Source organism: Vidua macroura, chromosome 3 (assembly GCF_024509145.1).
Source record: "Vidua macroura isolate BioBank_ID:100142 chromosome 3, ASM2450914v1, whole genome shotgun sequence".
NCBI classification, from domain to species: Eukaryota; Metazoa; Chordata; class Aves; order Passeriformes; family Viduidae; genus Vidua; species Vidua macroura.
The window spans coordinates 42575539-42595829 of record NC_071573.1 but is presented as its reverse complement, the minus strand read 5'-3'; the positions used below and the strand labels follow the sequence as shown (position 1 = coordinate 42595829).

At 40.0% G+C, this 20291-nt stretch overlaps 1 protein-coding gene across 2 annotated transcripts in view; it reads left to right on the top strand.

Annotated features, from left to right (window-relative positions):
* DISC1 (DISC1 scaffold protein) overlaps nt 1–20291 on the top strand; it is a 211521-nt gene that overhangs the window by 13698 nt on the left and 177532 nt on the right. For both annotated transcript variants that reach the window (XR_008436078.1, XM_053972179.1), the window contains exon 2: nt 17338–18326. Coding sequence is in view for 1 of the 2 variants with exons in the window: in XM_053972179.1 (XP_053828154.1) it covers nt 17355–18326 (972 nt within the window). In the remaining variant the exon portion in view is untranslated. The remainder of the gene's footprint in view (nt 1–17337; nt 18327–20291) is intronic.

The window sequence follows — 20291 nt, the reverse complement described above, 5'->3', positions numbered from 1 at the left end:
AAATGAGTGAAGTCCCCTGGGATGCATTATCTCTTGTTTTGTCCTTTCCTATTGGTTCATTTACTTGCTAATTTGCTATTGGCCTTACAGTAACTCCTGAAAATGGGAGGAGTTCTACTTATTAAAAGTTTTCTTGGTGTTTAAATACTGAAGTCCCTTTAATGATGTTGTATGTTCCCCCATCTCATTGCTGAAGGTGAAATTGTTGTGGTTCATTCTGGGAAGGCATTGACAGTTGTTTTCCAGTTGAAGCCCTATTCATACAGCTTCTAGGCCCTTATGAAACTGCAAAGTAGGGGTGTTTAAAATTAATATTTGACTTAAAAGAAAAAAAAGGCTGATTTTAGAGATTTGTGGTTACTTTAAAATATTGGGATCATGGGAAGTTGAAGGAATATACAAGAATCACCAAATATTTATGTGCAGTGTTTTGTATACTTGAGATTAAGACCATATCCAATATGTCTTTTTTTTTCCTTTCCATTACTTGATACTATCAGAGTTATCAATTTTCTTTATAGCTCTCTTTGAGATTGGGCACCAAAAATGGCACATTCTCATACACGACATTGAAGATTACAGTGCAGCAGCACTCTAAAAAGCAGTCAGAGGCAGGTATTGTATTGCCACTGGCTTCCTCCCACTTTAAATTTAGATAAATCATCCTTTGTTCTCTTCAGTACAGAGAAGTCAAAACTTTGGGCCTAAGCTGCTTCTGGTGGAATTGTAGTGGATTTGTGTAAGAAAAGGGGATTTATTAGCACCAGGGTAAATTAATTGTGATGAACAGGAGGACAGAAAGCACTGCAAACAATGTTTTGTACTGACAAAAACGAAAACCCTAAAGGTTAATTCTGACTTTGTTCACAAATTAGGCACACTTGGTTAGGCTTTTTTTGCTTGCCGTAGCTTGGGCCTTTGACAGCTACTGAATGAGCTGACCTTTCAAGTGCGATTTACTCGAGTGTGTGACGCCTCATGAGCGCTCCTTGAGAGTTATGATTTTTTCTTTTCCCATTTTAGCCTTGTGTTTCTTTGAGCAAACCCCTCTTTCTAATTGAGCGGAGACAGGCTGTGACCTTTTCTGGTTTTGGCTATATTGTGTATTAATGATTCCTGTGGAAAGGGGTTTTCTTACCTCCTTTGGAGTGTTGGCCTCCAAGGTGAATGGGAAGGGACCTGCGGAGTTGCCATAGTGATTTCCAAGTTCATCCTTAATATCTTGTATCTCTTTCCAGAAAGCGACCCTTTCATGCTGCATCGCTTAGATTAGGATTGAACCTAGGGTATGTTGTAATACTATTCAATATTCTTGAAGGAAAACTACTACAAAACCCTTATGTATTCGGAATGAATGCACCCTTTGTAAACAAGCAGTCACACGAGGAAAAACTTGGCCCTCTGGCACTGAATAAAGGCTGCTGATCCTATTTTAAGCATGACAGTATCCTTTTTTGAAGGTATTTCCTTAATTCTGTGTAGTGTTAACTATTTAACACACCGTGTAATTTTCTTTTTTCTTCTCCTTTACCATATAGGTGTGGATTCCATTAAGAGCTCACCTGAAAAATGCTTTCAGGGAGAAATATCAAGCCTGCAAGCTACTGATGCTGAGGAAGCTAGGATCCACTGTGGATATGCTTTGTTTGCTAAACATGAGTTTTCTGTATGGAAATTGAATTAGCTATTGACAGGGAGTTACTTCCCTATTTATTGATGCTGAGAATGTGAAGTGCCTTAATGAGTAATCTGAAGTCTGCAGGCAGAGGGGTGAGATCATGTACTTGCCTCAAGTAGGGTTTCTTTGTTCGATGTGATTCTTTTGGGACTTGCAGAATTTGGATTCTGCCTCCCCTTTGTACGTACTGTAAAATGCTGTTCACTGTGTTTCAGATATTCCTTCATCTCACAGCCAAGCTTCCTTCCAGAACACCTCTTATTATCTCTGTGTGATATATTTCTAATTGGGACCCAGCTGTCTAATAAGTATGATCAATGGCATTTTCTGATTTTTCTCACCACCTCCTCCCTTCCTCTCTTGCTGCCTTACAAATAGGTCTCTTAGTTGTGTCACCTCGGTGTCAGGGCAAATTGTCTTGTTACTCTGCTCTTTTTGCTCTGTCACTCTGTTTATTCATAACACTGACAAGTGTAAAAAAAAACCCCAACTAAATTAGATTTTACATTGAATAGTAAATATTTACTATATAAACACCTGTGTACTCAGAATAAGGGATGGAAAGTGGAAAATATGTTTTCGTAGTACTGCTTAGTTAGCTCCTTTAAAGTTGTGTGCACTCCCTATGTTAATGGATTGAATGAAAGAGCAACCAAGTCACAACTACAACTGAACAAAAATTTGTTGAACACGCTGTATGTATGCTCAGATTATAAAATCTCCTTGGGAAAAAAGTGTGTGGGAAAATTGACTCCTTGAAATTAAGAGCAGAATGGATGTGGCATATGTGACCTTTCTCTGTTCTCTGCAGTGGCTGAAGAGTTGGTTGTTTGGAGGGGTTTAATGTACTCTTGTTGAAAGTTTTCCTTTGCTGGACTGAGAGGTCAGTGGGGCAGGAAACCATTACAGGGGAAGATCTCTTAGTAGGGAGATTTTGAGGCAACCTGTGGAGTGAAAAGTCAAGAGGTTGGTAGTGAGTATTGTAAAACTAAATAAAATGAAAGGGTTAGTATCTGTGAGAGAGGCAGGAACTGGGTGTTGATACCATTAAATTTTCTGAATAGTTTTGAAAGTCTCCAGATCTGTGTAAGGTGAGGCATGTGGCACTGGTGTAGCTTTTCAAGACCTTGCTTAATGGTGAATAATAATACTAATGGGAAATTAGAATCAGATAATAGTGATGTTTTAAATGTGTCTGTAGATAATGAAGTTTGTCAACGGCTTCACAACTTGATTGATTAATGGGGTGAGCACCACAGTCACTAGCTCAGCTCATCTATCTGACAGCAACTTGAGTTTAAATCACCATTCTGATGATGGTGAAAACCATCAGACTGGTCTGGAAAATATGCTTTAAGCAATAAGGGAAACAATTTTTAACATCTTTTTGTTTTGTTTTTGGGAAGCCATGAACTCTCCAGAGAGCATGGGAATGGGAAGAATAGTTTTTTTCATGATAGTAAATTGCTTTCTTGCTCTTTTAGTGGGATACTTGAAGTATTTTGTTTCTGTTACAGTGGTAAGCTTTCCTCCCACTGACATAGCAGCTTAGTCTTGCGTGTTGTCATTACTGTAGATATGCAGGCATTTGGAATGGTGCAGGGGGAGACTACTTGCAAGGCCAAATGCATATAGTCACAGGCTTTTCCTTTTATGTTATGGCTATCTAATTCTTGTGGTTGTTTGTTCCCCTTCCCCCACACATCAATGTTCTACTTCAGAGAAACACCACCAGGTTAAAAGGAAGGAACACCCCCAAGCTTGTTCAGGGTGGTAAATTGAGGTAGCTTCAGCTCCATAAAATATCTGACTTTTTGTGGCAAGAGCTAGGCTGATCATATAAACTTAATTTCTCTCTGTTGTTAGAGAGCATGTCTTTGGGGACAGGAGCTTTCCATTCTCTGTTAGGATTTTGGACAAGGATGGTTACTGAGGCAGGAATGAGATTGAATTTCATGGTGCTGGTCTAAGTTTCAGGTGCTTCCTGTTGCTAATGGCCCGTGGAGATCATGGTGATGGAAGGAAATGGGCAGCACAGCATTTTGCTGGGGCTTGGCTTTTCCCATTTAATGAGTAATGCATTAACCTGTCAGTATTTGCACTAAAAGCTCAGGCTGAGCTGTGACTGTGTTGCATTCCTGGCTCTGCTCCTGAAGAGCCATAGGCACACCAGTCTCAGGAGGGTGTGACACCCAGCTCCTGAGTTTGGTGATATTTTACATTACTGTAGTAAGATTTCCTTGCTGTTAACATCCTTTTGGTTGCTGTGTCTACGGTGGGAGCAGTGTGTGCGGGATGCTGATATCTGTGCTTCAGCAGTGATGTGGGGTCTCAGGGGCATGAGGTGCTCTTGGACACCTTGGATGGTCCCAGGCTGTGCTGCCTCTGCAGTGGGACAGTACTGTTTTAGCAGGGCACCATGCTGAAACTTTGTTCCTGTCCTGCCAGAATCCTTGTTTAGGAGAGTGGGACATTTTAATTTGCTTAGAGCAGTGCAAATCTAAAGACCCTCACTGAAATTGTGTAAGAAGGATCTGATTACTCTTGCCTGGGGTGCAGAACCAGAGCAGCTGATCCTCTATGTGGCTTTGATCCCAAAGTAGTTAATAATCAACAGGTATTATTGTGTTTCCCTTTCCCCTGGAGAGCCTCAACATGGTCATGGTGAAAGAGCTGCTGTAGTGTTCCTACACTTGTGGTCTGCTGGGGATTTGTACAGACTTGACTGGGAGAGAAGAGCTGCTCCAGTTAATGGTTTCCTCTGAGCAGTCTGTCAGAACTGGATGTCTCCTTCCTGTGAGAATGAAGATTGGGGGAAAATCCGGTTTTGCCAGGGGGTTTTGAGTTGCTGTAAGCTAAGAAAAGATCAGGGTCAACTTATTTTTTGGTTTTTTTTTTGTTTTGTTTTGTTTTTTTGTTTTTTTTTAATGCAGTGAGCATTAGCAGTAGGGTATTTGTTCTTTTAGCTAATTGAGAATTTTCCTACTATGGTGCCAGCTTTTGCCAATGACAGAATTTTCCATGGGATCATCTATTCCAGGGTCAAGTTAGGATCTATTTCATGTTAGCCAAGGAGATGCTTTCTGCCACATTGAGTGTATCTATCATGTAGCTTTGTTACTGTCTTTTCGTTTGTGAGGTAGGACTGGCAGGTAAAAACCAGCATTGCTGTTTTCGGAAGAATAATCCATAAGATTTCTGATTGCCCTTTGTGAAACTGACTGGCTTGCCCTGTTGTACTTCAAGGCCTTGTGTTTATCTTTTAGAGTGCGCTTAGTAAGGTTTTCCATCTTTGGGTTAAGTAGCCAGTGTATATTCATGTCATTCACTTTCTGAGTTAATTTCATATTATTTTAAAATAATTTATCTTTGTTACGAGTAGTGAGCATGGTGTTTTGCTGTGTTTCCGGTGAGTTTGGTGTGGCATTGAATTTCTTGATGTGAGAATTTCTTCTCCTGGATCTGGATGCACATGCATTTCTTGTGTTACTGCTGCCATGCCCTAGTGAAACTTTGTGTGCTTTGCCTAGGCATGAAGTTGGAAGCCTAGGCACTGAGTGTAACCCTTGCAAGTTTAGATTGGTTGTGGTCTTAATGCTGAGAAGCCAGTATGACTCCTCAGTGCAAGCCATGAGAAATACATGGGGTTGCTGTCTTTCCTGCAGGTCTCTTGGGAGTAATTGTGCTAGGTGTTAGTTGGCTAAAAGTGATCTCTAATGGCTTGGAAATCATGATATAAAGTACGAAAAGAGTTTTTAAAAGGAGGATTGTGAGGCAGGGGCCAAGTAGGGAATAATACCAGGAGTAATAATAAAATCAAACAGACCAGGTGAAGACAATGCAGAGGATATAAGGAATTCTGGGTAGCAGCCTGTGTACATATTTTGAGCACCAACATTGCTAAATAGTGAAAGAAAGAGACCAGCCCCAAAAATCCCTCAAATTTCTACCAAGCTAAGAAAGAAAAGATACAGAAATAGCTGTGTTTGCTACTTAATTCAGTTATAGATAACATATAGATCGCTGGCACAGTTTTGGCTGCCTGATACATCTGTGTGGCAGAGTATTCAGGTGTGACTTCTTACATGCTCATGTCATAATCAGACTTCACGGACTGGATAGGGTAGAGGCAGTATTCCCTGGCCAGAGTGGTCTTCCCCCTTCCTTTGCTGGGAAATTTGTGAAACAGGCAGGTTTGCTGCAGCTGTTCAGACATTATATTAGTTTTTTTGTGTGTAATACCCTTGGCACCATTTAAGGGATTTTTGAAAGGCAAGCATCTTCAGAGAGTTGTAGTCTCACAGATGGCTCCATCTTGTCTTCCAGTTGGCAAGCAGCCTAGGACTAAGTATCAAAATAATTTTTAATACAGCAAAGAGAAAGGTTTGCCAATGTTTCTACAGCCAATAAAAAGCATCAGTAATAAAGATTTTGTGAAATAACTGCAATAGATCAAAGTGACATTTAAGTGATGCTCATGAGCATCATTTAATCGCCAGCTAACTACTAAAGGCCTGATGCTGTGGAACAATTGGAGTTCCTGTGTTGTTATGCTTTACTGTATCTGTCTTGCTTAAGGCCCTGACCATTACTGAAGCTTGTAATTTCTCTCTCTGTGTGAGTGATGGATGCTTAAATGCTGTTTGAGAACTTATTTATTTCTAGTATCAAACTTTATTCTGAATTTTATTTATAGAAAGTGAGCTGTTTTCAGCTTCTGGTTTGTGATGGAACTATTGTTGGCCAACTTCTGGTGATTCCTCTGTGGAGTTAAAAATCAGAGAAGTTGCTTTCTGGCAAGGTTGGATGCATCTCCACAGATGAAACTCTTGAACTTTTGTTGTGAGTATAGTTAATTAATGAAATACTGCAAATCCTGAGACATGTATTTAGAGACACGTATCTTAGAAGTATGTTAGGATAGTTTGGGTTTGGGGGAACCTCAGATGGACCAGATGATCTCTAGTCCAATTCCCTGCTCCAAGCAGGACTGACTCTGGGGTTGTGTCATGTTGCTCAGAGCTTTTATCTTGTTGGGTCTTGAAAAACTCCAAGGATGTTACAGCCTCTCTGGGTAGCCTGCTTCACTTCTTGGCTCTTCTTTCACCCTCAGAGTGAAAAAGTTTTAAATTAAAAAAATAGGAAGCTTTCCTATTTTTAGTCATGCCCATCTTTTTGTCCTGCCCCTCTGCACTGCTGTGTATGGTTTGCGGTCATCTTCACTATTGTTATGTGGCCTCTTCAGAACATTGCTACTAGTAGAGGGTAATTAAAATAATTTCTAACATCTTGCAGTAACATACTTGCATTCTTTGATTTACTTTCCTTCCTAAAGCACAAAATAGCACTCTACTTACTGAAATTTACTGTTGCTGCAAATATGTCTTTATATCCAAAGAGGGCATTCTAACCTTAAAGATGATCTTAGTTCTGCCTTCCTGGCTTTCTCTGCTACAGACCTTGCTTATGACTCAGACTTTAAGGTAATTTAAGACATTTCATATGTTTTTGTTCAGTGAAGCACTATGACACTTTTATTGCTCAGAAATGAAAATCTGTCTTCTCAGTATCTCTCATGGTTTTGTTGTCACCCCTTTATTTTTGTAAGGCTCGTCATGTGAGGTGTTCCTTCTCACAGAGGGCTGGAGAGAGAGGATGCTTTCTAGGTTGAGCAACTATGGCAAGTACATTCAAAAACTGTGAGTTTTCCTTTCTGCCTAGTCAGGAAGAAATTTAAAAGGTTTCCAACATAAAAAGGTAGCACTGTTTCACTGTTTCACAGTAGTTAAAGGAGCCTCTCAATTAACTATGTCTATAGACTATCTTAGTGGATTTACTTGACACAGATATTTTTAAAGTCTATTTTCCAGTCTCAGATCTCAGACTTTTTTAGATTTGGAGTGCAAAAATATAGATAGGTGGAAGTTCTTATAGACAAAGAGTCCTCTAAATATGATGTTTGTATTTGCTTCATGTTTCTGATGAAAAATGTAAGTTAAACCTGAAGTTTCCAATAAAAATTCACCAGACAGAATAGCATTATTGCAGGATCTGCCTCAAGGGGACCTGCGACTCTAAGGTTTCATAGCTTAGGTAATATAAAGATAAAATTCTGAGTGCTGCTTTTAAATCCCCAACCTTTTCCATGAAGACAGGAGTTTTAAAGGTACAAAGCTTTAGCTGTATCTGATAGTGAAAATACTTAGTTGTCTTTCAGGAGTCCTGTGTTAGTCCTTTTTTCTGTCTTGGGCATGCTTTGTGGCTGGGATAAAGTTGTGTAGTTTCTCACATGGTCTGCTTCAACCACAAAGCAAATGCATCAGGTTACTGCTGGACCTCAGAACTCATAAGATCAAATGTCTCTGAAATTACATTGCTTTCCTTGAAAGGAAGCTACAGCAGTTCTGCCTGCTACTTCTTAATAATAATGCTTGTCAAGAGTATTGTGGGAAAACCTGAACGAAGCAGAAGAAATTCCTAATTACACAGGGACCTATCCCATATACCTGAAAGGGATATGCAAATATGAGCTACCTCACACAGGACCCTGCTGATCCTGGATTATGAATTCAGGTTTTCTAAAGCAAATAATATTGCTTTAGAATTGGAAGTAATGAGTTAACAGTCTGTATTTATTCTGGAAAACTATCTGAATGGCACTCAAAGTTTTCCTCTGCCAAGCTTTTTGTTGTTGAAGCAGATCTGTTCAGGTGTGTGTGTTAAATGCCATATGGTATATTCTGCACCTTCTTTATCCACTTAAAATGCTAAGATGGATCTAGAATATGTTGACCTGAAAAACTGTTCACTGGCTTATTCTTTTAATACAGAGAATATTTTTGAGAGGTTTTATTTTTGTGTTGACTTTTTTTTTTTCAACTTGAGGTATTTTGCTGAAGACTGTTTCAGTGCAGTATCCTGCAAAGTCCCTGGCACCCAAGAAACAAACTATGTCATATAGGGGTACAATTTCTTTGAAGATTAATACTGTGCTTTCATTTACTTTGTTAATAAAAGCAGATGGGTAAGGATCAGTGAAAGGTGGCAGATACCATGTGTTTGTACTTACGTAGTAGTACTTATGTGAATCACAAACAGCATGTGACAGAAATATGTTAAACTTCTGCCAGAAGTCTGTGCTTTTGTTGAGCAGCATAGACATGTGTAAGTAAGAGTAGCCTGTATTATTAGCTGATGTATGTTAGCCCAGGGAGAATGTCAGAGTAAATTGTGACAGGTAGTTGTGTTGATTTCCTGGACATGAATAGCAGTGATTTACAGTCAGGGGAAAGAAGCTCTCACAAGAGTGTTTTCGTTAAGATGATCTCTAAGGGGATGAATGGAGTCAGTGTGCCTTTAGAGTGAGGTTTGGTTTAGATTGTCATACAAGCTCTGTGTGCTGTGAAAGGTGTAAAAAAACCCTCAGCCAAAAACCTGAGCAACTGGAGGGAAGCGATGAAATCGATGAATGCAGCTGAAGTGGGGCTGGGCTTCTTTTAAATGCACCTGGGAAAGCCCAGAAAATTCTGACCCCTGCTGATGGGCAATGTGAAGCAGGAAGGCTCTCCACCTAGGAGGGGTTGGGGTAGGCTGAGGAGGTGGAGGGCCTGGAAACTCATATGAGGAGGATTTTTGGGGGTAAGTTGAGACATGCTTGTTTGCTGTTGTGAGAGAAATGCTTTTAAGGGGGCTGGAGGGAGGCTTGTGCATGTTTGGGTTGTGACCAAAAGGAAAGATTGGACAGGACCAGAAAGGCAGTATTGTGGAAATTGGTGTAGGGAGAGTTTCTCTCTTTGGCTTGGAACACTGTTCTGGAGCTTTGTGGATGGTTATCATTCTAGACTGTGAAGTGTGACCTGTCCAGAGTTTTTGTCAAAGCTCCAGAGCAGCAATTGGAAAGATTCTGGATCAACTCTCACTTGAAGAGAAATGAGCCCTTGATTTGGAAGGAGTAACTGGATGATTGAAATGCAATGAAAGTGGGTGTAAAAGCAGTCAGAGCTTGATGGGAGCTGTGGAAAGCATGTGCAGTGTTGGTACTAGCAGAGTTGGGATGGAGACAACGAGTGACTGACAGTCAAAGTAGATTTGTGTTGATGTCCTCCCTCAGTCTAGGGTCTGACTGGCTGCTACTTGACTGTATTCCTTGATCCTTGTCCGCTTCTGGTGGCCATGGCTTTTGAAGGTGTGTGAATGGGCTTTGGTCCCGTTGAGTTTTTGGTCTCCAGTCCTGGTGTGAGGTGCATGGGGTTACTCTCAGCTCCTGCCTGAAGCTGAGCAGGCAGTTATTGGATCTCCATGTTCCTGCCATACCTGGTGATATGGGTTGGAAACAGCAAGTTTGGCCTCTAATGCCAGGGCTCCTACATGGAAAGGTATGGAGAACTAGCTGTCTAGTGCTGGTGGGTGCCTCCTTTGAGTGCTCTCCAGCTGTGTATTGAGGCCTTCTCAACCTCTGTATTGACAGCTGTTGTCCCTCTGTGCTGCCACATCTGCTAAATTCTATAGTTCCGTGCAATTACCTTCTAGAGAGAAACTCTATTCTTTCCTGGAATGTTAATTTTTAATTTTTTTTAAGAGATATCTGATTTGCTCTAGGCGGAGTGACTTCTGACCCACTGTATTTAGGAGGAGCTGTGATTTCTGCTAGAAGTGTTCTTGCCTGTGGTTAGTATGCTGCTGCTGTTTCATCAGTCTCTGCTATAGTATTTCTTCCATAGCCTGTTCATAGATAATCTCAGAATTTCATCTGAACAACCTACTTTTCTCCTCTGTGCTAGAGGAAAAGGATATAGCTGACGTTTTCACTTTTGTGTTCTGGGGCCCAGTAAAACAAACTTCCAGCTTCTGTTTTGTCTGTCTACAGCCTTGGGTAAGGGTTGTAAAGGTCAAGCCATATTCTCAGTGAAGATCTCAAAAGGGATATCATGTGTCTTTCCCACTTGCCAATGAAGGTCTCTGAGGGAGCTGCCCTCTGCTTGCTGGAGCACAGTTTCCCCCCTCACAGGTTGTAACATCTGCAGGCTGATGATGCTGAGCAATCTACTGGCATTTGGCAAGGACTTGCACTGACTGAAGCTGCTTGTGCAGGCGTTGAGGACAGGAGAGTGGTGCAGCAGGCTGTGCCTCGTGGGGCCACTGGAGGATCTTCATTTTGCCGCTCGGAGCAGCAATTTAGTGTCAGCTGCAAAAGTACAGTTCACACAATTGCTGCTGCAAAGAGCAAAGAATACCCAAGTGCAGAAATTCTGTCTGAGCTTAAAGAGCTGCAGGGCTTCATGTAAAGCCCAGAGATTTTGTTTTCAGGGGAGCCGGGAGAGGGAGCAGCACCACTTCTTTGCCTTTCTCCTAGGTTGGCCTCGTGTCCTGTGCATTGCTGTAACTGCAGTTTGTGTTCGTGCCTGGCTTTTGCAGTGTCTTGTATTTAATCTGCATCCTGAGGTGCTGTGCTTTCTGTGGGAATATAGTGCTCAGCTTTCCTAATATTTGGAGCTCCATTCCATCTCTATTCTTGCCTAGACAGCATGGACATTGCATCTGACAGCCTGACTGGGGCTACAAGGTGAACTTCCTTTAGCAGGCAAAGGAGGAGCATTTGTCCTGGGACTTTGATATTAAATTGTAAAGCTAAAAGCCTTCTGACTCCTCACCCTTGGCAATATAGGCGCTGCCATGTTATTTTATTTTCATTATATGTGATCACTACTGAGCTGTTAAGAGAAAATTACTTTCTATTTCAGTAAACTCAATTCTGGTTTCAGACTGACTGTGCATCAAATGCCTGATTTGGAACTCACTCTCTTGGTGAAATTAAAAATTCAAATCTCCAAGCTGGAGCATTCAAACTGTGCTTGAATTAGAAATTGACTGCTGTCAATGTGCTCTCACACTTTGCTTTTTAAAAAATTCCTTCCTCCCTGCCCCCTGATGAGTTTTATATTAGAGTCTTGCTGTAGATGATCTGTGAGCAGATCTGACTGAGCAGAAGTAGTGGGAATCCACACTGTCACTCTGTAGACAGAGTGATGAAAGAGAAGTGTGGTGTGTTAAATAGACCATTTTTGAAAAGGACTGCTGTGTACTGATTTCATAGTTTCACGAGTGTTTGGGGAAATGATTTTATGGGATATGACTGCAAACCCATTAAATGTTGTTTGCAAATTAATTTATGACCTAAGAAAACTACACAGTTACTATGCAACATCCTTGCTCCCCTATTTCTGTGTAATATTTAAAGCTGTTGTCAGATCTTGACTGAAAGAATCCAGAGTGTTCTAGCCACTTAAGACATTTGCATGGACTGCCTCTACAGATTTTTGTATTGAAACGGAACAAAAGAGTTTTTCCCTGGGAAGAAGGACAACAAAATTTACACCCACACCCCACCTCCTGAAATAAGCATTGGTTGTCTGTTGTGAACATTCTCTGTAGGCTTGCAACTTGTGTGTCCATCTGCCTCTTTGGAAAGTGGGTAAATTATTCTCAATAACTTAACTATAAGTTAAAAAGAAATTTGCCCACAGTTTTGGAAAAAATTGGGCTGGATATTTTTGGGGAAGTGTCTTCTGTTACTTACTATGCTGAAGGCACCCAGTGCTGATACTGGCTTGTTTTTCCAAACCTGCTTGTGTTCATCCTTGGGATATTTTGTTGTTCATCAGATGGGCTGACAGGGTGGATCACTGAGCTGGTGTAGGGCTAATGATGACTGCGGAGCCTGGGAACTGTTCTGTTAGGCAGCTGGTGGTGTGAGTTTGGCAGTTCTAGCAGGCCAAGGCAGGTATCAGTGTGTTGGGTGAAATACATCCGTGAATTGTGTAAGGAGGTTTAGACAATGATTGGATTGAGGCTGATCAACTAGAGATGAATTTGGAAAGTGAGCTCTAGTAGCAAATATGTAATTAAGGAAAGGGTGATTTCTCTTATTCCCCTGACTAAATAGGTGATTGTTACTGACATGGGAAGTGTTTGTTATTTACCAACTTACTTTTTGGTGACTTTTTTTTTTTCTTTCTTAGTCTTAAGGCTAGACCAGGTTTAAACTGGTTTCTTTTTATTTCTTGACGTATGAAAAATTTGATGGGCATATTAATATCAGCTGATATGATTCTAATTCTAGAGAGAGGTACTATAATTTCATCAAATGGCTTAAAATGAGTTGTTGCATTAAGGAGGTAAGTGGCTTGATTGTAACAACTCAATGACATGCATTATTGGAGTGTGTCAATAAAAACACAATTATTTAAATCCTGGTTAAAGAAGAGCATTCTGGCTTTTACAATGCTCAACTCTTTGAAGTGCTTTTTAGTGGAGAATGGAAACTGACATGCCTTTAATGACCTCAGAGGATATGTTATTTGCAACGTTTTGGAAATCTAACAGTTGAGTAACTGAACGCCGTCTGTGGCCTTAGAAATCACAGGAAGCCTTGGTGAGGAAATAATTTGTATCATTATATCCAATACAATGTAACTCAGCAATACTTCCCTCTGTACATACACTTAAAACTCAGTAGGTGAGATGAAAAAGCTAAGTGAGAACTTTTCATTTTAGGAGTTACGAAAATCTTTATTCAAAAGTGACTTTCTTTGAAAGCTTATTTGTGCAAAGAGGTGGCACTTGTTTGTTTCAGCATAGGTTGTGTTGAGATCAGTGCCATCTTATTTTGCATATTTAGTGGTGTCTTTGAAATTCAGAAAGAGTCAAACTATAACTGATTAGGAACTTGCAACATTTTACACATTTCTGTGATGTGGGAACTGAACAGTAATGCTTATTGTCATGTCAGATTAATCTCCAAGAATGGTTCATTTTTGTTTCTGATAGGTTAAAGGTTTATGTGTGTACATTTGTAAATAATAAATATTTGAAATTCACTTATTTGCTTGTGTATAGTTTGATGCAGGTGTTTAGGGCTTCCATAAGAGAAGCAACACTACAGAAATTGCTTGGAGCAGTGCTTTGATAGTTGGCTTTGAATATGACCAAATACCTTTTCTTATGCATCACAGTTACCACCCGCAAGTGCTCTGAAGATGAATTTGTTATTCTAACAAAAACAAACTGTGTATAATATAGGTGTATTCAGATAGTTGAGCTACCTTTAAAACTGCATCTATAATTTCTCACTTTCAGGGAGAGCTTAAATGATCTTGCAAGCATTCTGCATCATATGCTTAAAGCAGGAGTGAGGAGGTGATCACATCAGAGTTTCTGTACTGATCTATAAAATTGTATTGGAATAACAAAAATGTAAGGTATTTACACCTTTTCATCCACAGATGCTATTAGAACATTTGGTCAAAAAACCCGAGCTGCTGCTTTTGTGGCTGAGAACAAAGACTGATGATCTAAAATAAATGAGATGACTGCTTTGCTGTCCTTTGGTGTCAGGCTGGGTACAAGAGAATGTGCTCTTTCCATCAGTGGGAAATGCTAAATGCTCTTAGGCTTCACCTCTCCCTCCTTCATCTCACTTAGTTTATTGCTATAAAGCAATGCTGTTCACATCTTAGTAACACCATTTTCTTTTTCCCTCTGCTCTGGATCTGAACTGCTATTTTACATGAAATGTTCATCATCAGGAAAGATTGCTATGTTGAAAGAGCTGTTAAAAATATTTCTGAGCTTTCATAATTTGAAGTAATTTGCACATATCTGCCCTTAAATATTTGTTACCTCATCTTCTAAGATTGTAAAATATATATTTTAAAAATTTGATTTTTAATTTTACAATTGAAAGGCTCTTCCATTTGTGGATTTTCTCTCTTTCTAAATGTGTGTCTCACACAATGCACAACACAATGTAGTGTAGGGTTTTAAAATTGCCTTCGGTTGTTTTCATTCTGATAATTTTGTAGTCAATTGCTGACAGTTATTTGATGTTCTTCAAACTGAGACAAGATGAGAAGAATTTAAGGCCTGTCTTTTTTTTTTTTTTTTTTTAACAAGCCAGCTGAATTGGTTCAGTGTAATTTCTCTGACATGCAGACAAGGCAAGCTATGGTTGGAAGGCTATGCGCAGAAAGTTTATAGAACTGTATTTCAGATATGTAATAATAAACAACTGAAATTATTCTAATCTTGAGAGCAGGGACATGACATAGGGGTAAACAGTGCCCAAACAGTACACCCAAGGCAATAGAACCTTCCTGGCTGGGTTTTGTGATGGCTGAGGGCACTGTAAGTGCTCTCTAGCTGGACCTGGAGATCAGGCTTCCCCTTATCTTTGGGGAAGGTGTGAGCATCCATGTTCATGTCAGTCCCAGCTCTGTCCACTCTGCCTTGCACTCAGGGGCAGCCACATTGGGGCAAAGGACCTTCAGCTCTCTCCCTGTAGCATCCTCTGGATGGCTCATAGCTTGGCCTAACTCTAATCCTGAGTAGAACTCGGGCAGTGTAATTCTGTTCTGGTATCTAGGTGGGTGGTTTGTGCTGCTGCATGGACTTACCAGGAGATAGACTGGAGTCCATGAAGGAACAGAATGCTAAACCTGTCTAGAGGCTACTTGTGAACCTTGTGAGGAGCACAAAGATGTGTGGGCTGTGTGTGGTCTCATTCAGGACACTGGAATTGTACCCCTTTGGCTCCAATAATTTTTGGAATTGCATCCAGTTCACTTGGTGTGAATATCTAATGCTTTGGCCAATTTAAACCTTATTTACATTAGCTTAGTTTAAATTTGGTGTTTAAAGAGCTGTAATTATCTGTCTACTTTAGAAATTCATAGTGACTTAGAGAGATCAATTTTAAACTGATTTTAATTAAACCAGAGAACCTTTTGTGTTTTTACAGATGAGGCCTGTGACACGCCTTTTTAAATGGCCATGGAGTATACGCAGCCTTAGAGTGACTCTTATGCATGACTGATTTCTTCTGCTGAAGTCAAATTTAAGCTATTGTTTTGTATATAAACCAAAATAATTAAATTTTAAAGAACATTCTGTTCAGTTTTTGTTCCCTTGCTCTAAGAGTGATTCCTGTTTGTTAAGACTTCTATTAAATTACTCCCAGTACAGCATTTCATTGTCTTTTTATAGTAGACAGGCTGATAGACTGCATGACTTTTTTTACTTCTGATTTTTGTGATGCTTTTTTTCCTCAGAGAAAAGACAATGTAAGAAACTGCTGGGATATTCTAATTTATGGTGATAGGAAGCAGAATACAGGGGCTTAACTGCAGTCCCATCGTGAGATGTGCTACTATTCTAGTATATAGAAAATGTATAAATTGCTTTTGATGAAAGTTATTTGGTGAGAATGTAATGAATGTTGGGAAAATTCTCTTGGGAAGTTTTGGTTCTAATGCTTAAATTCTTGTATAGGATGTCGTCATAGTGAGGTGTGTATGAGGCCTATGTTTGGAGCTGCTGAGGAGTTTAGATTATGTGCATATCCATCAATGTAAAAACTGACAAAGGGTTTTGTTTAGAGGGCAATATTAAATGTAAAGAAAAAAATCTGAAACTTGTGTTTTTGTAAGGGCTCTGTATGGGTGACATGAATATTTCTAACACCCGGTTGATTCTGTTTCTGTGAGTAGAGGGCAGCTAATAGAGGGCATAATTCAGCTGGGCGTCAGATCCCCTTGAAGAGTGATTCTGGCAAATAGGTCCAGTCAATATCTTTTTGTGTTACGAAATGGATGATAGTGCAGAGCTTGTGTTCCCATTGATTCCCATTGTGCAGGACAAACAAATGGAATACCTTTTAACCAGCAGTAAATCCATGAGAAAATGAAAGTAGTCATCATGTAATCTTTTACCGATAATGCAAATATAAAAACTTACAGAAAACACAGACATTAAATTCTGATATCCCACTTTTAATGTTTACTGTGGTGTTTTTATCTTGTTTGGGTGGGGTTTTTTGTTTGTTTTCCTGTCTCTGCAAACAGCAAATTTATCTTTTCATCTGTGTAAGTAAGGTATGTGTAAGGAAATTTAGTTACTGAGCAGAGGCTGCTTCTTAATGATATTAATACTTCAGTAATGCTACGAATGAATAGTTCGCTAGGATTGGTGGTTCTTCATGCAAAGCTTTTCCTTCAACTTTACATTTTGGACAATAGGTAGTATCATAAATCTAAATAACAACTTGTACAGTATCTCATTAGACCAACATCTGCAACCACAGGTTGTTACACTTTTATCTGTTATGGCAGCAGAGCCTGAACCACTTGCTACTCATAGTGTTGAAACATGGGTATGAACACAAGAAACTGAACAAAATCTTTTTGAACATGGTTCTCATATTTCAGATGCAGATTCAGTCCTATCTTAGATGTGCTTGTAAGTCTGAAATCAGTTTGGATCAGAGAAACTTAAACCAGGTTTCTGCTTCAGCATGCTGTTAAGCAAGTTGAGAATGGAAAAGCAGAGTGATATTGTGAATATGGAAGATATGATACATTGTACCCAGGTTTGTGTCCTGATGGAGGAGCTTGTTAGTGAATTCACTTAAAAACAGGTTCAAACTCTTTAGAAGATGAATGAATGCACATAGTGTTCTCTATCTGCAGTATGGTCAGTGTCTGTGTTTTGTTGAAATGGAAAACGATACACTGCTTGAAATTTCAGGAACAGCTATTTTCAGATGCCACAGTATGTTAAGCCTGGAAAACTGCAGAAACGCTTACTGACTTTTTCTCCCTTCCCAGATGATCACCAGCAATTAATGCCGACAGGTTCTCTTTGTAAAAAGAAGCTGGCAAAAAGGCCTGGATACATGAGGCCAGAAGCTCAGCGACAGATCCAGTTTCAGTCCCTGGGTGCCTGCGCAGGGTTCAGCCCAGCAGAGCTCCAGCATGTCAGGCAGCACTGTGGAGGCTTTGATGAGGACTGTGCTTTGCACAGACAGTGCCAAAATGACTTGGAATTCTTGCACTGTAGTGCAGCGAGTGGTGCTGTGGTTCCTGCTAATGGGGTGACAACCTTGGCCACTACTGGAAACACTCCAGGATGCTGTGAAAATATTTCTTGTTGCAATAGTCCACAGTCAGATAGCACAGGAATAGGGGTCTGCCCTGCTGCCACAATAGGCAAAGGAGATGCTTCTACAGTGTGCTGTACGTGGCAGAAAAGCCACAGCACCAAAGTGAGCAAGCCCCTAAACATGTATGCTTTGGACCAGACAGAAGTGAATAACAACTGTGAATATCAAAACAGAGATGGTATTTCTCATTCTGCTGGTGCACAGGATAGCTTTAGTTCAAGTTTCAGCTTCATACAGCTCTCCCTGAACTCAGCCTCTGGAGTAAATGATGTGGAAGACAAATCTATTGAGGAAGTTGAGATCGTTCTGCATCCCAAAACCACAGGCAATCTGCAGAAGCCAGAAGAGATGGCACAAACTCGTGAGCACTTGGGAGATTTGTGTTTTTCCTCCAGTTCTGGTGAAGATTTGCAGCATGAACATGAGAGCCCAGTAAATGATAAATTACAGGACTGTGAGACTGTCTCTCTCTTGGATATAGACACAACATTTTCATATTCTACAGATTCCTCGGATGCAGCATCTGCTGGCTCTTCTGTCACCTCAGGCTATGAAAGTAGCTTTACTGTCAGTGACCATAACTGGGATACTTTGATGAAAAAATATGAACCAGTGCTACAGGATTGCTTGCTTGGCAACCACAGTACATTAAAGGTCAGTAATCTCACTTCGTTTTTGATATCTTTTCCTCAAAACATTTCATTTGTAGTGCCAAAATCCAAGTTTATGTCGGAGTTCAGATACTACTGGCTTTTGTGGCCTTTGTTCAGAGTTTTACAGTAGACCTCTGCATGATAAAAATGAGATAACAGGTTTTGTTTGGTTCTTTAAAAATAGGTGATGTTGTTGCAGTACCCTATTCTATGTTCTACTGAAACTTTAATCCTCTCATTTCTAACATCACACATCAGTTTCTGACTTCAGTAAGTACCATTTCTTTTCACAGGTGGCTGTTTTGTCTGCTGTTTGGGTTATATATAGTATAAAATTAGGAGGTGGTAAGAACTCTTTTCTTGAAGTATCATGATTTAACAACACTCAGCTTTTTAATTGGAAATGTTTAAGTTGAGCCAAAGATTTCTAAGAATTAGGCAACTTTGTGAAAGTAGTGTGTAATCTAATAGGTGCTCTCCCCACATGAAGAAAAATGGGAGTCAAGTCCCTCTCTGTCTCCAGCTGGGAACTGAGCCTTTTTTTCTTTTCCCCTTCCACCCCAGAGGAGTAGTGGGCTGGTGAGTCAGGAGTCTTTTTGCATATATGTATGTTCCCACATTTATACCTACGATGTATACAGGCAGTGTCATTCACTGTGCTCTTTATTAGGAGAGAGGTGGGGAAACGTTAAGAAGGATCAGCTTTGTTATGTTTTTATGATGGTAGGGTGTGCATTCTGAGCTTACCTGATCAAAGGAGCCAAGTATTGGCTTTATTGTGCACACAGGAAACAGTAATCCAGAGATTAATATGTACACAGTGGATTGCACTAATGTGTTCAAGGTGCACTGAATGGGTAGTGGGGATTTGGTTTTTTTTTTTTTTTTAGCTGTTTGGGTTATTTTTTGGTGTTTCTTTTGATTTTATTTCAATTGTCTCATTAGTGCCCAAGTTTCTTGATTGCCTTTCAGAAACTCAGATCTTTGTAACTTCTCAGTTCAGACACATACCTGGTGAGATGTGCTGTATTGTCTTTAGGCCTAATGAAACAACCTGCTCTGGGGAGACTTTGCACAAGCCTCCTGTCTTGGTAAGGCAGAAGGCTGAGAAACATTTATTCTTTCTTTGCTTGATGACACCTGACCTGGGCTTACACTGCTCTATAATACTTTATTTTCATAGATGACATGTGTAGAACTCAGACTAGGTTCTCTTATTTATAGACTTCACACACATTTACATGGAGCAGTTTCTTTGGTTTCATGCCTGGAATTGCAACGTGCCCATAGTCTGAGATGGTTTGGGAAATTAATTTGCTGCAAATTTGGGAATGTATAACGCATTCAAAATAGGAAATTATTTTTCTTTCTTTTCAGTATTGCTTATTTATAGGTACAAAAGAAACATTGCTATCTTTAAGTTCTGTATTCATCAATACATTGAATAGAGAATTCGGGATTTATACCCTCAGATGTCTTTGCCCTTGGTTAGCCAGCCTTGTATGTTGAATTTGAAGCACCTTCGTATTGTAATGATAATGAGTAGAGTCTCAAAGTTTTCAGAAAGGAACAAAGGCAAGGTAGTCAAGAAAAGGAGACAATACCAAAATTGTTAAAATTGTGCTTTCTCTGTAACTTAAAAAGTGATCTTCATCTGGTACACATGTAGGACATGCCACGCTGAAGCACAAGCAGGTCTTTGATTAGTTGAGCTCCGAATGTCTCCCCAGCCTGCAAATAGAAAGCACTTTACAGTGCAGCAGCAGTCAGTTTGTCGTGGGTGTGCTTGGGCTGTGGTACCCAAGGAGACTTTGAATGACCTGCCGCTGAAGGGCATAATGGAATAAACACTGCCAGCAGCAGCAAAGCTGTACTCTCAGTGTAGGTGATTGTTTTACATCACATATATGAAAAAAGTATCACTTGAATCATTCCTACTGCAGGCTTCTTTAGAACTCTATAGAAA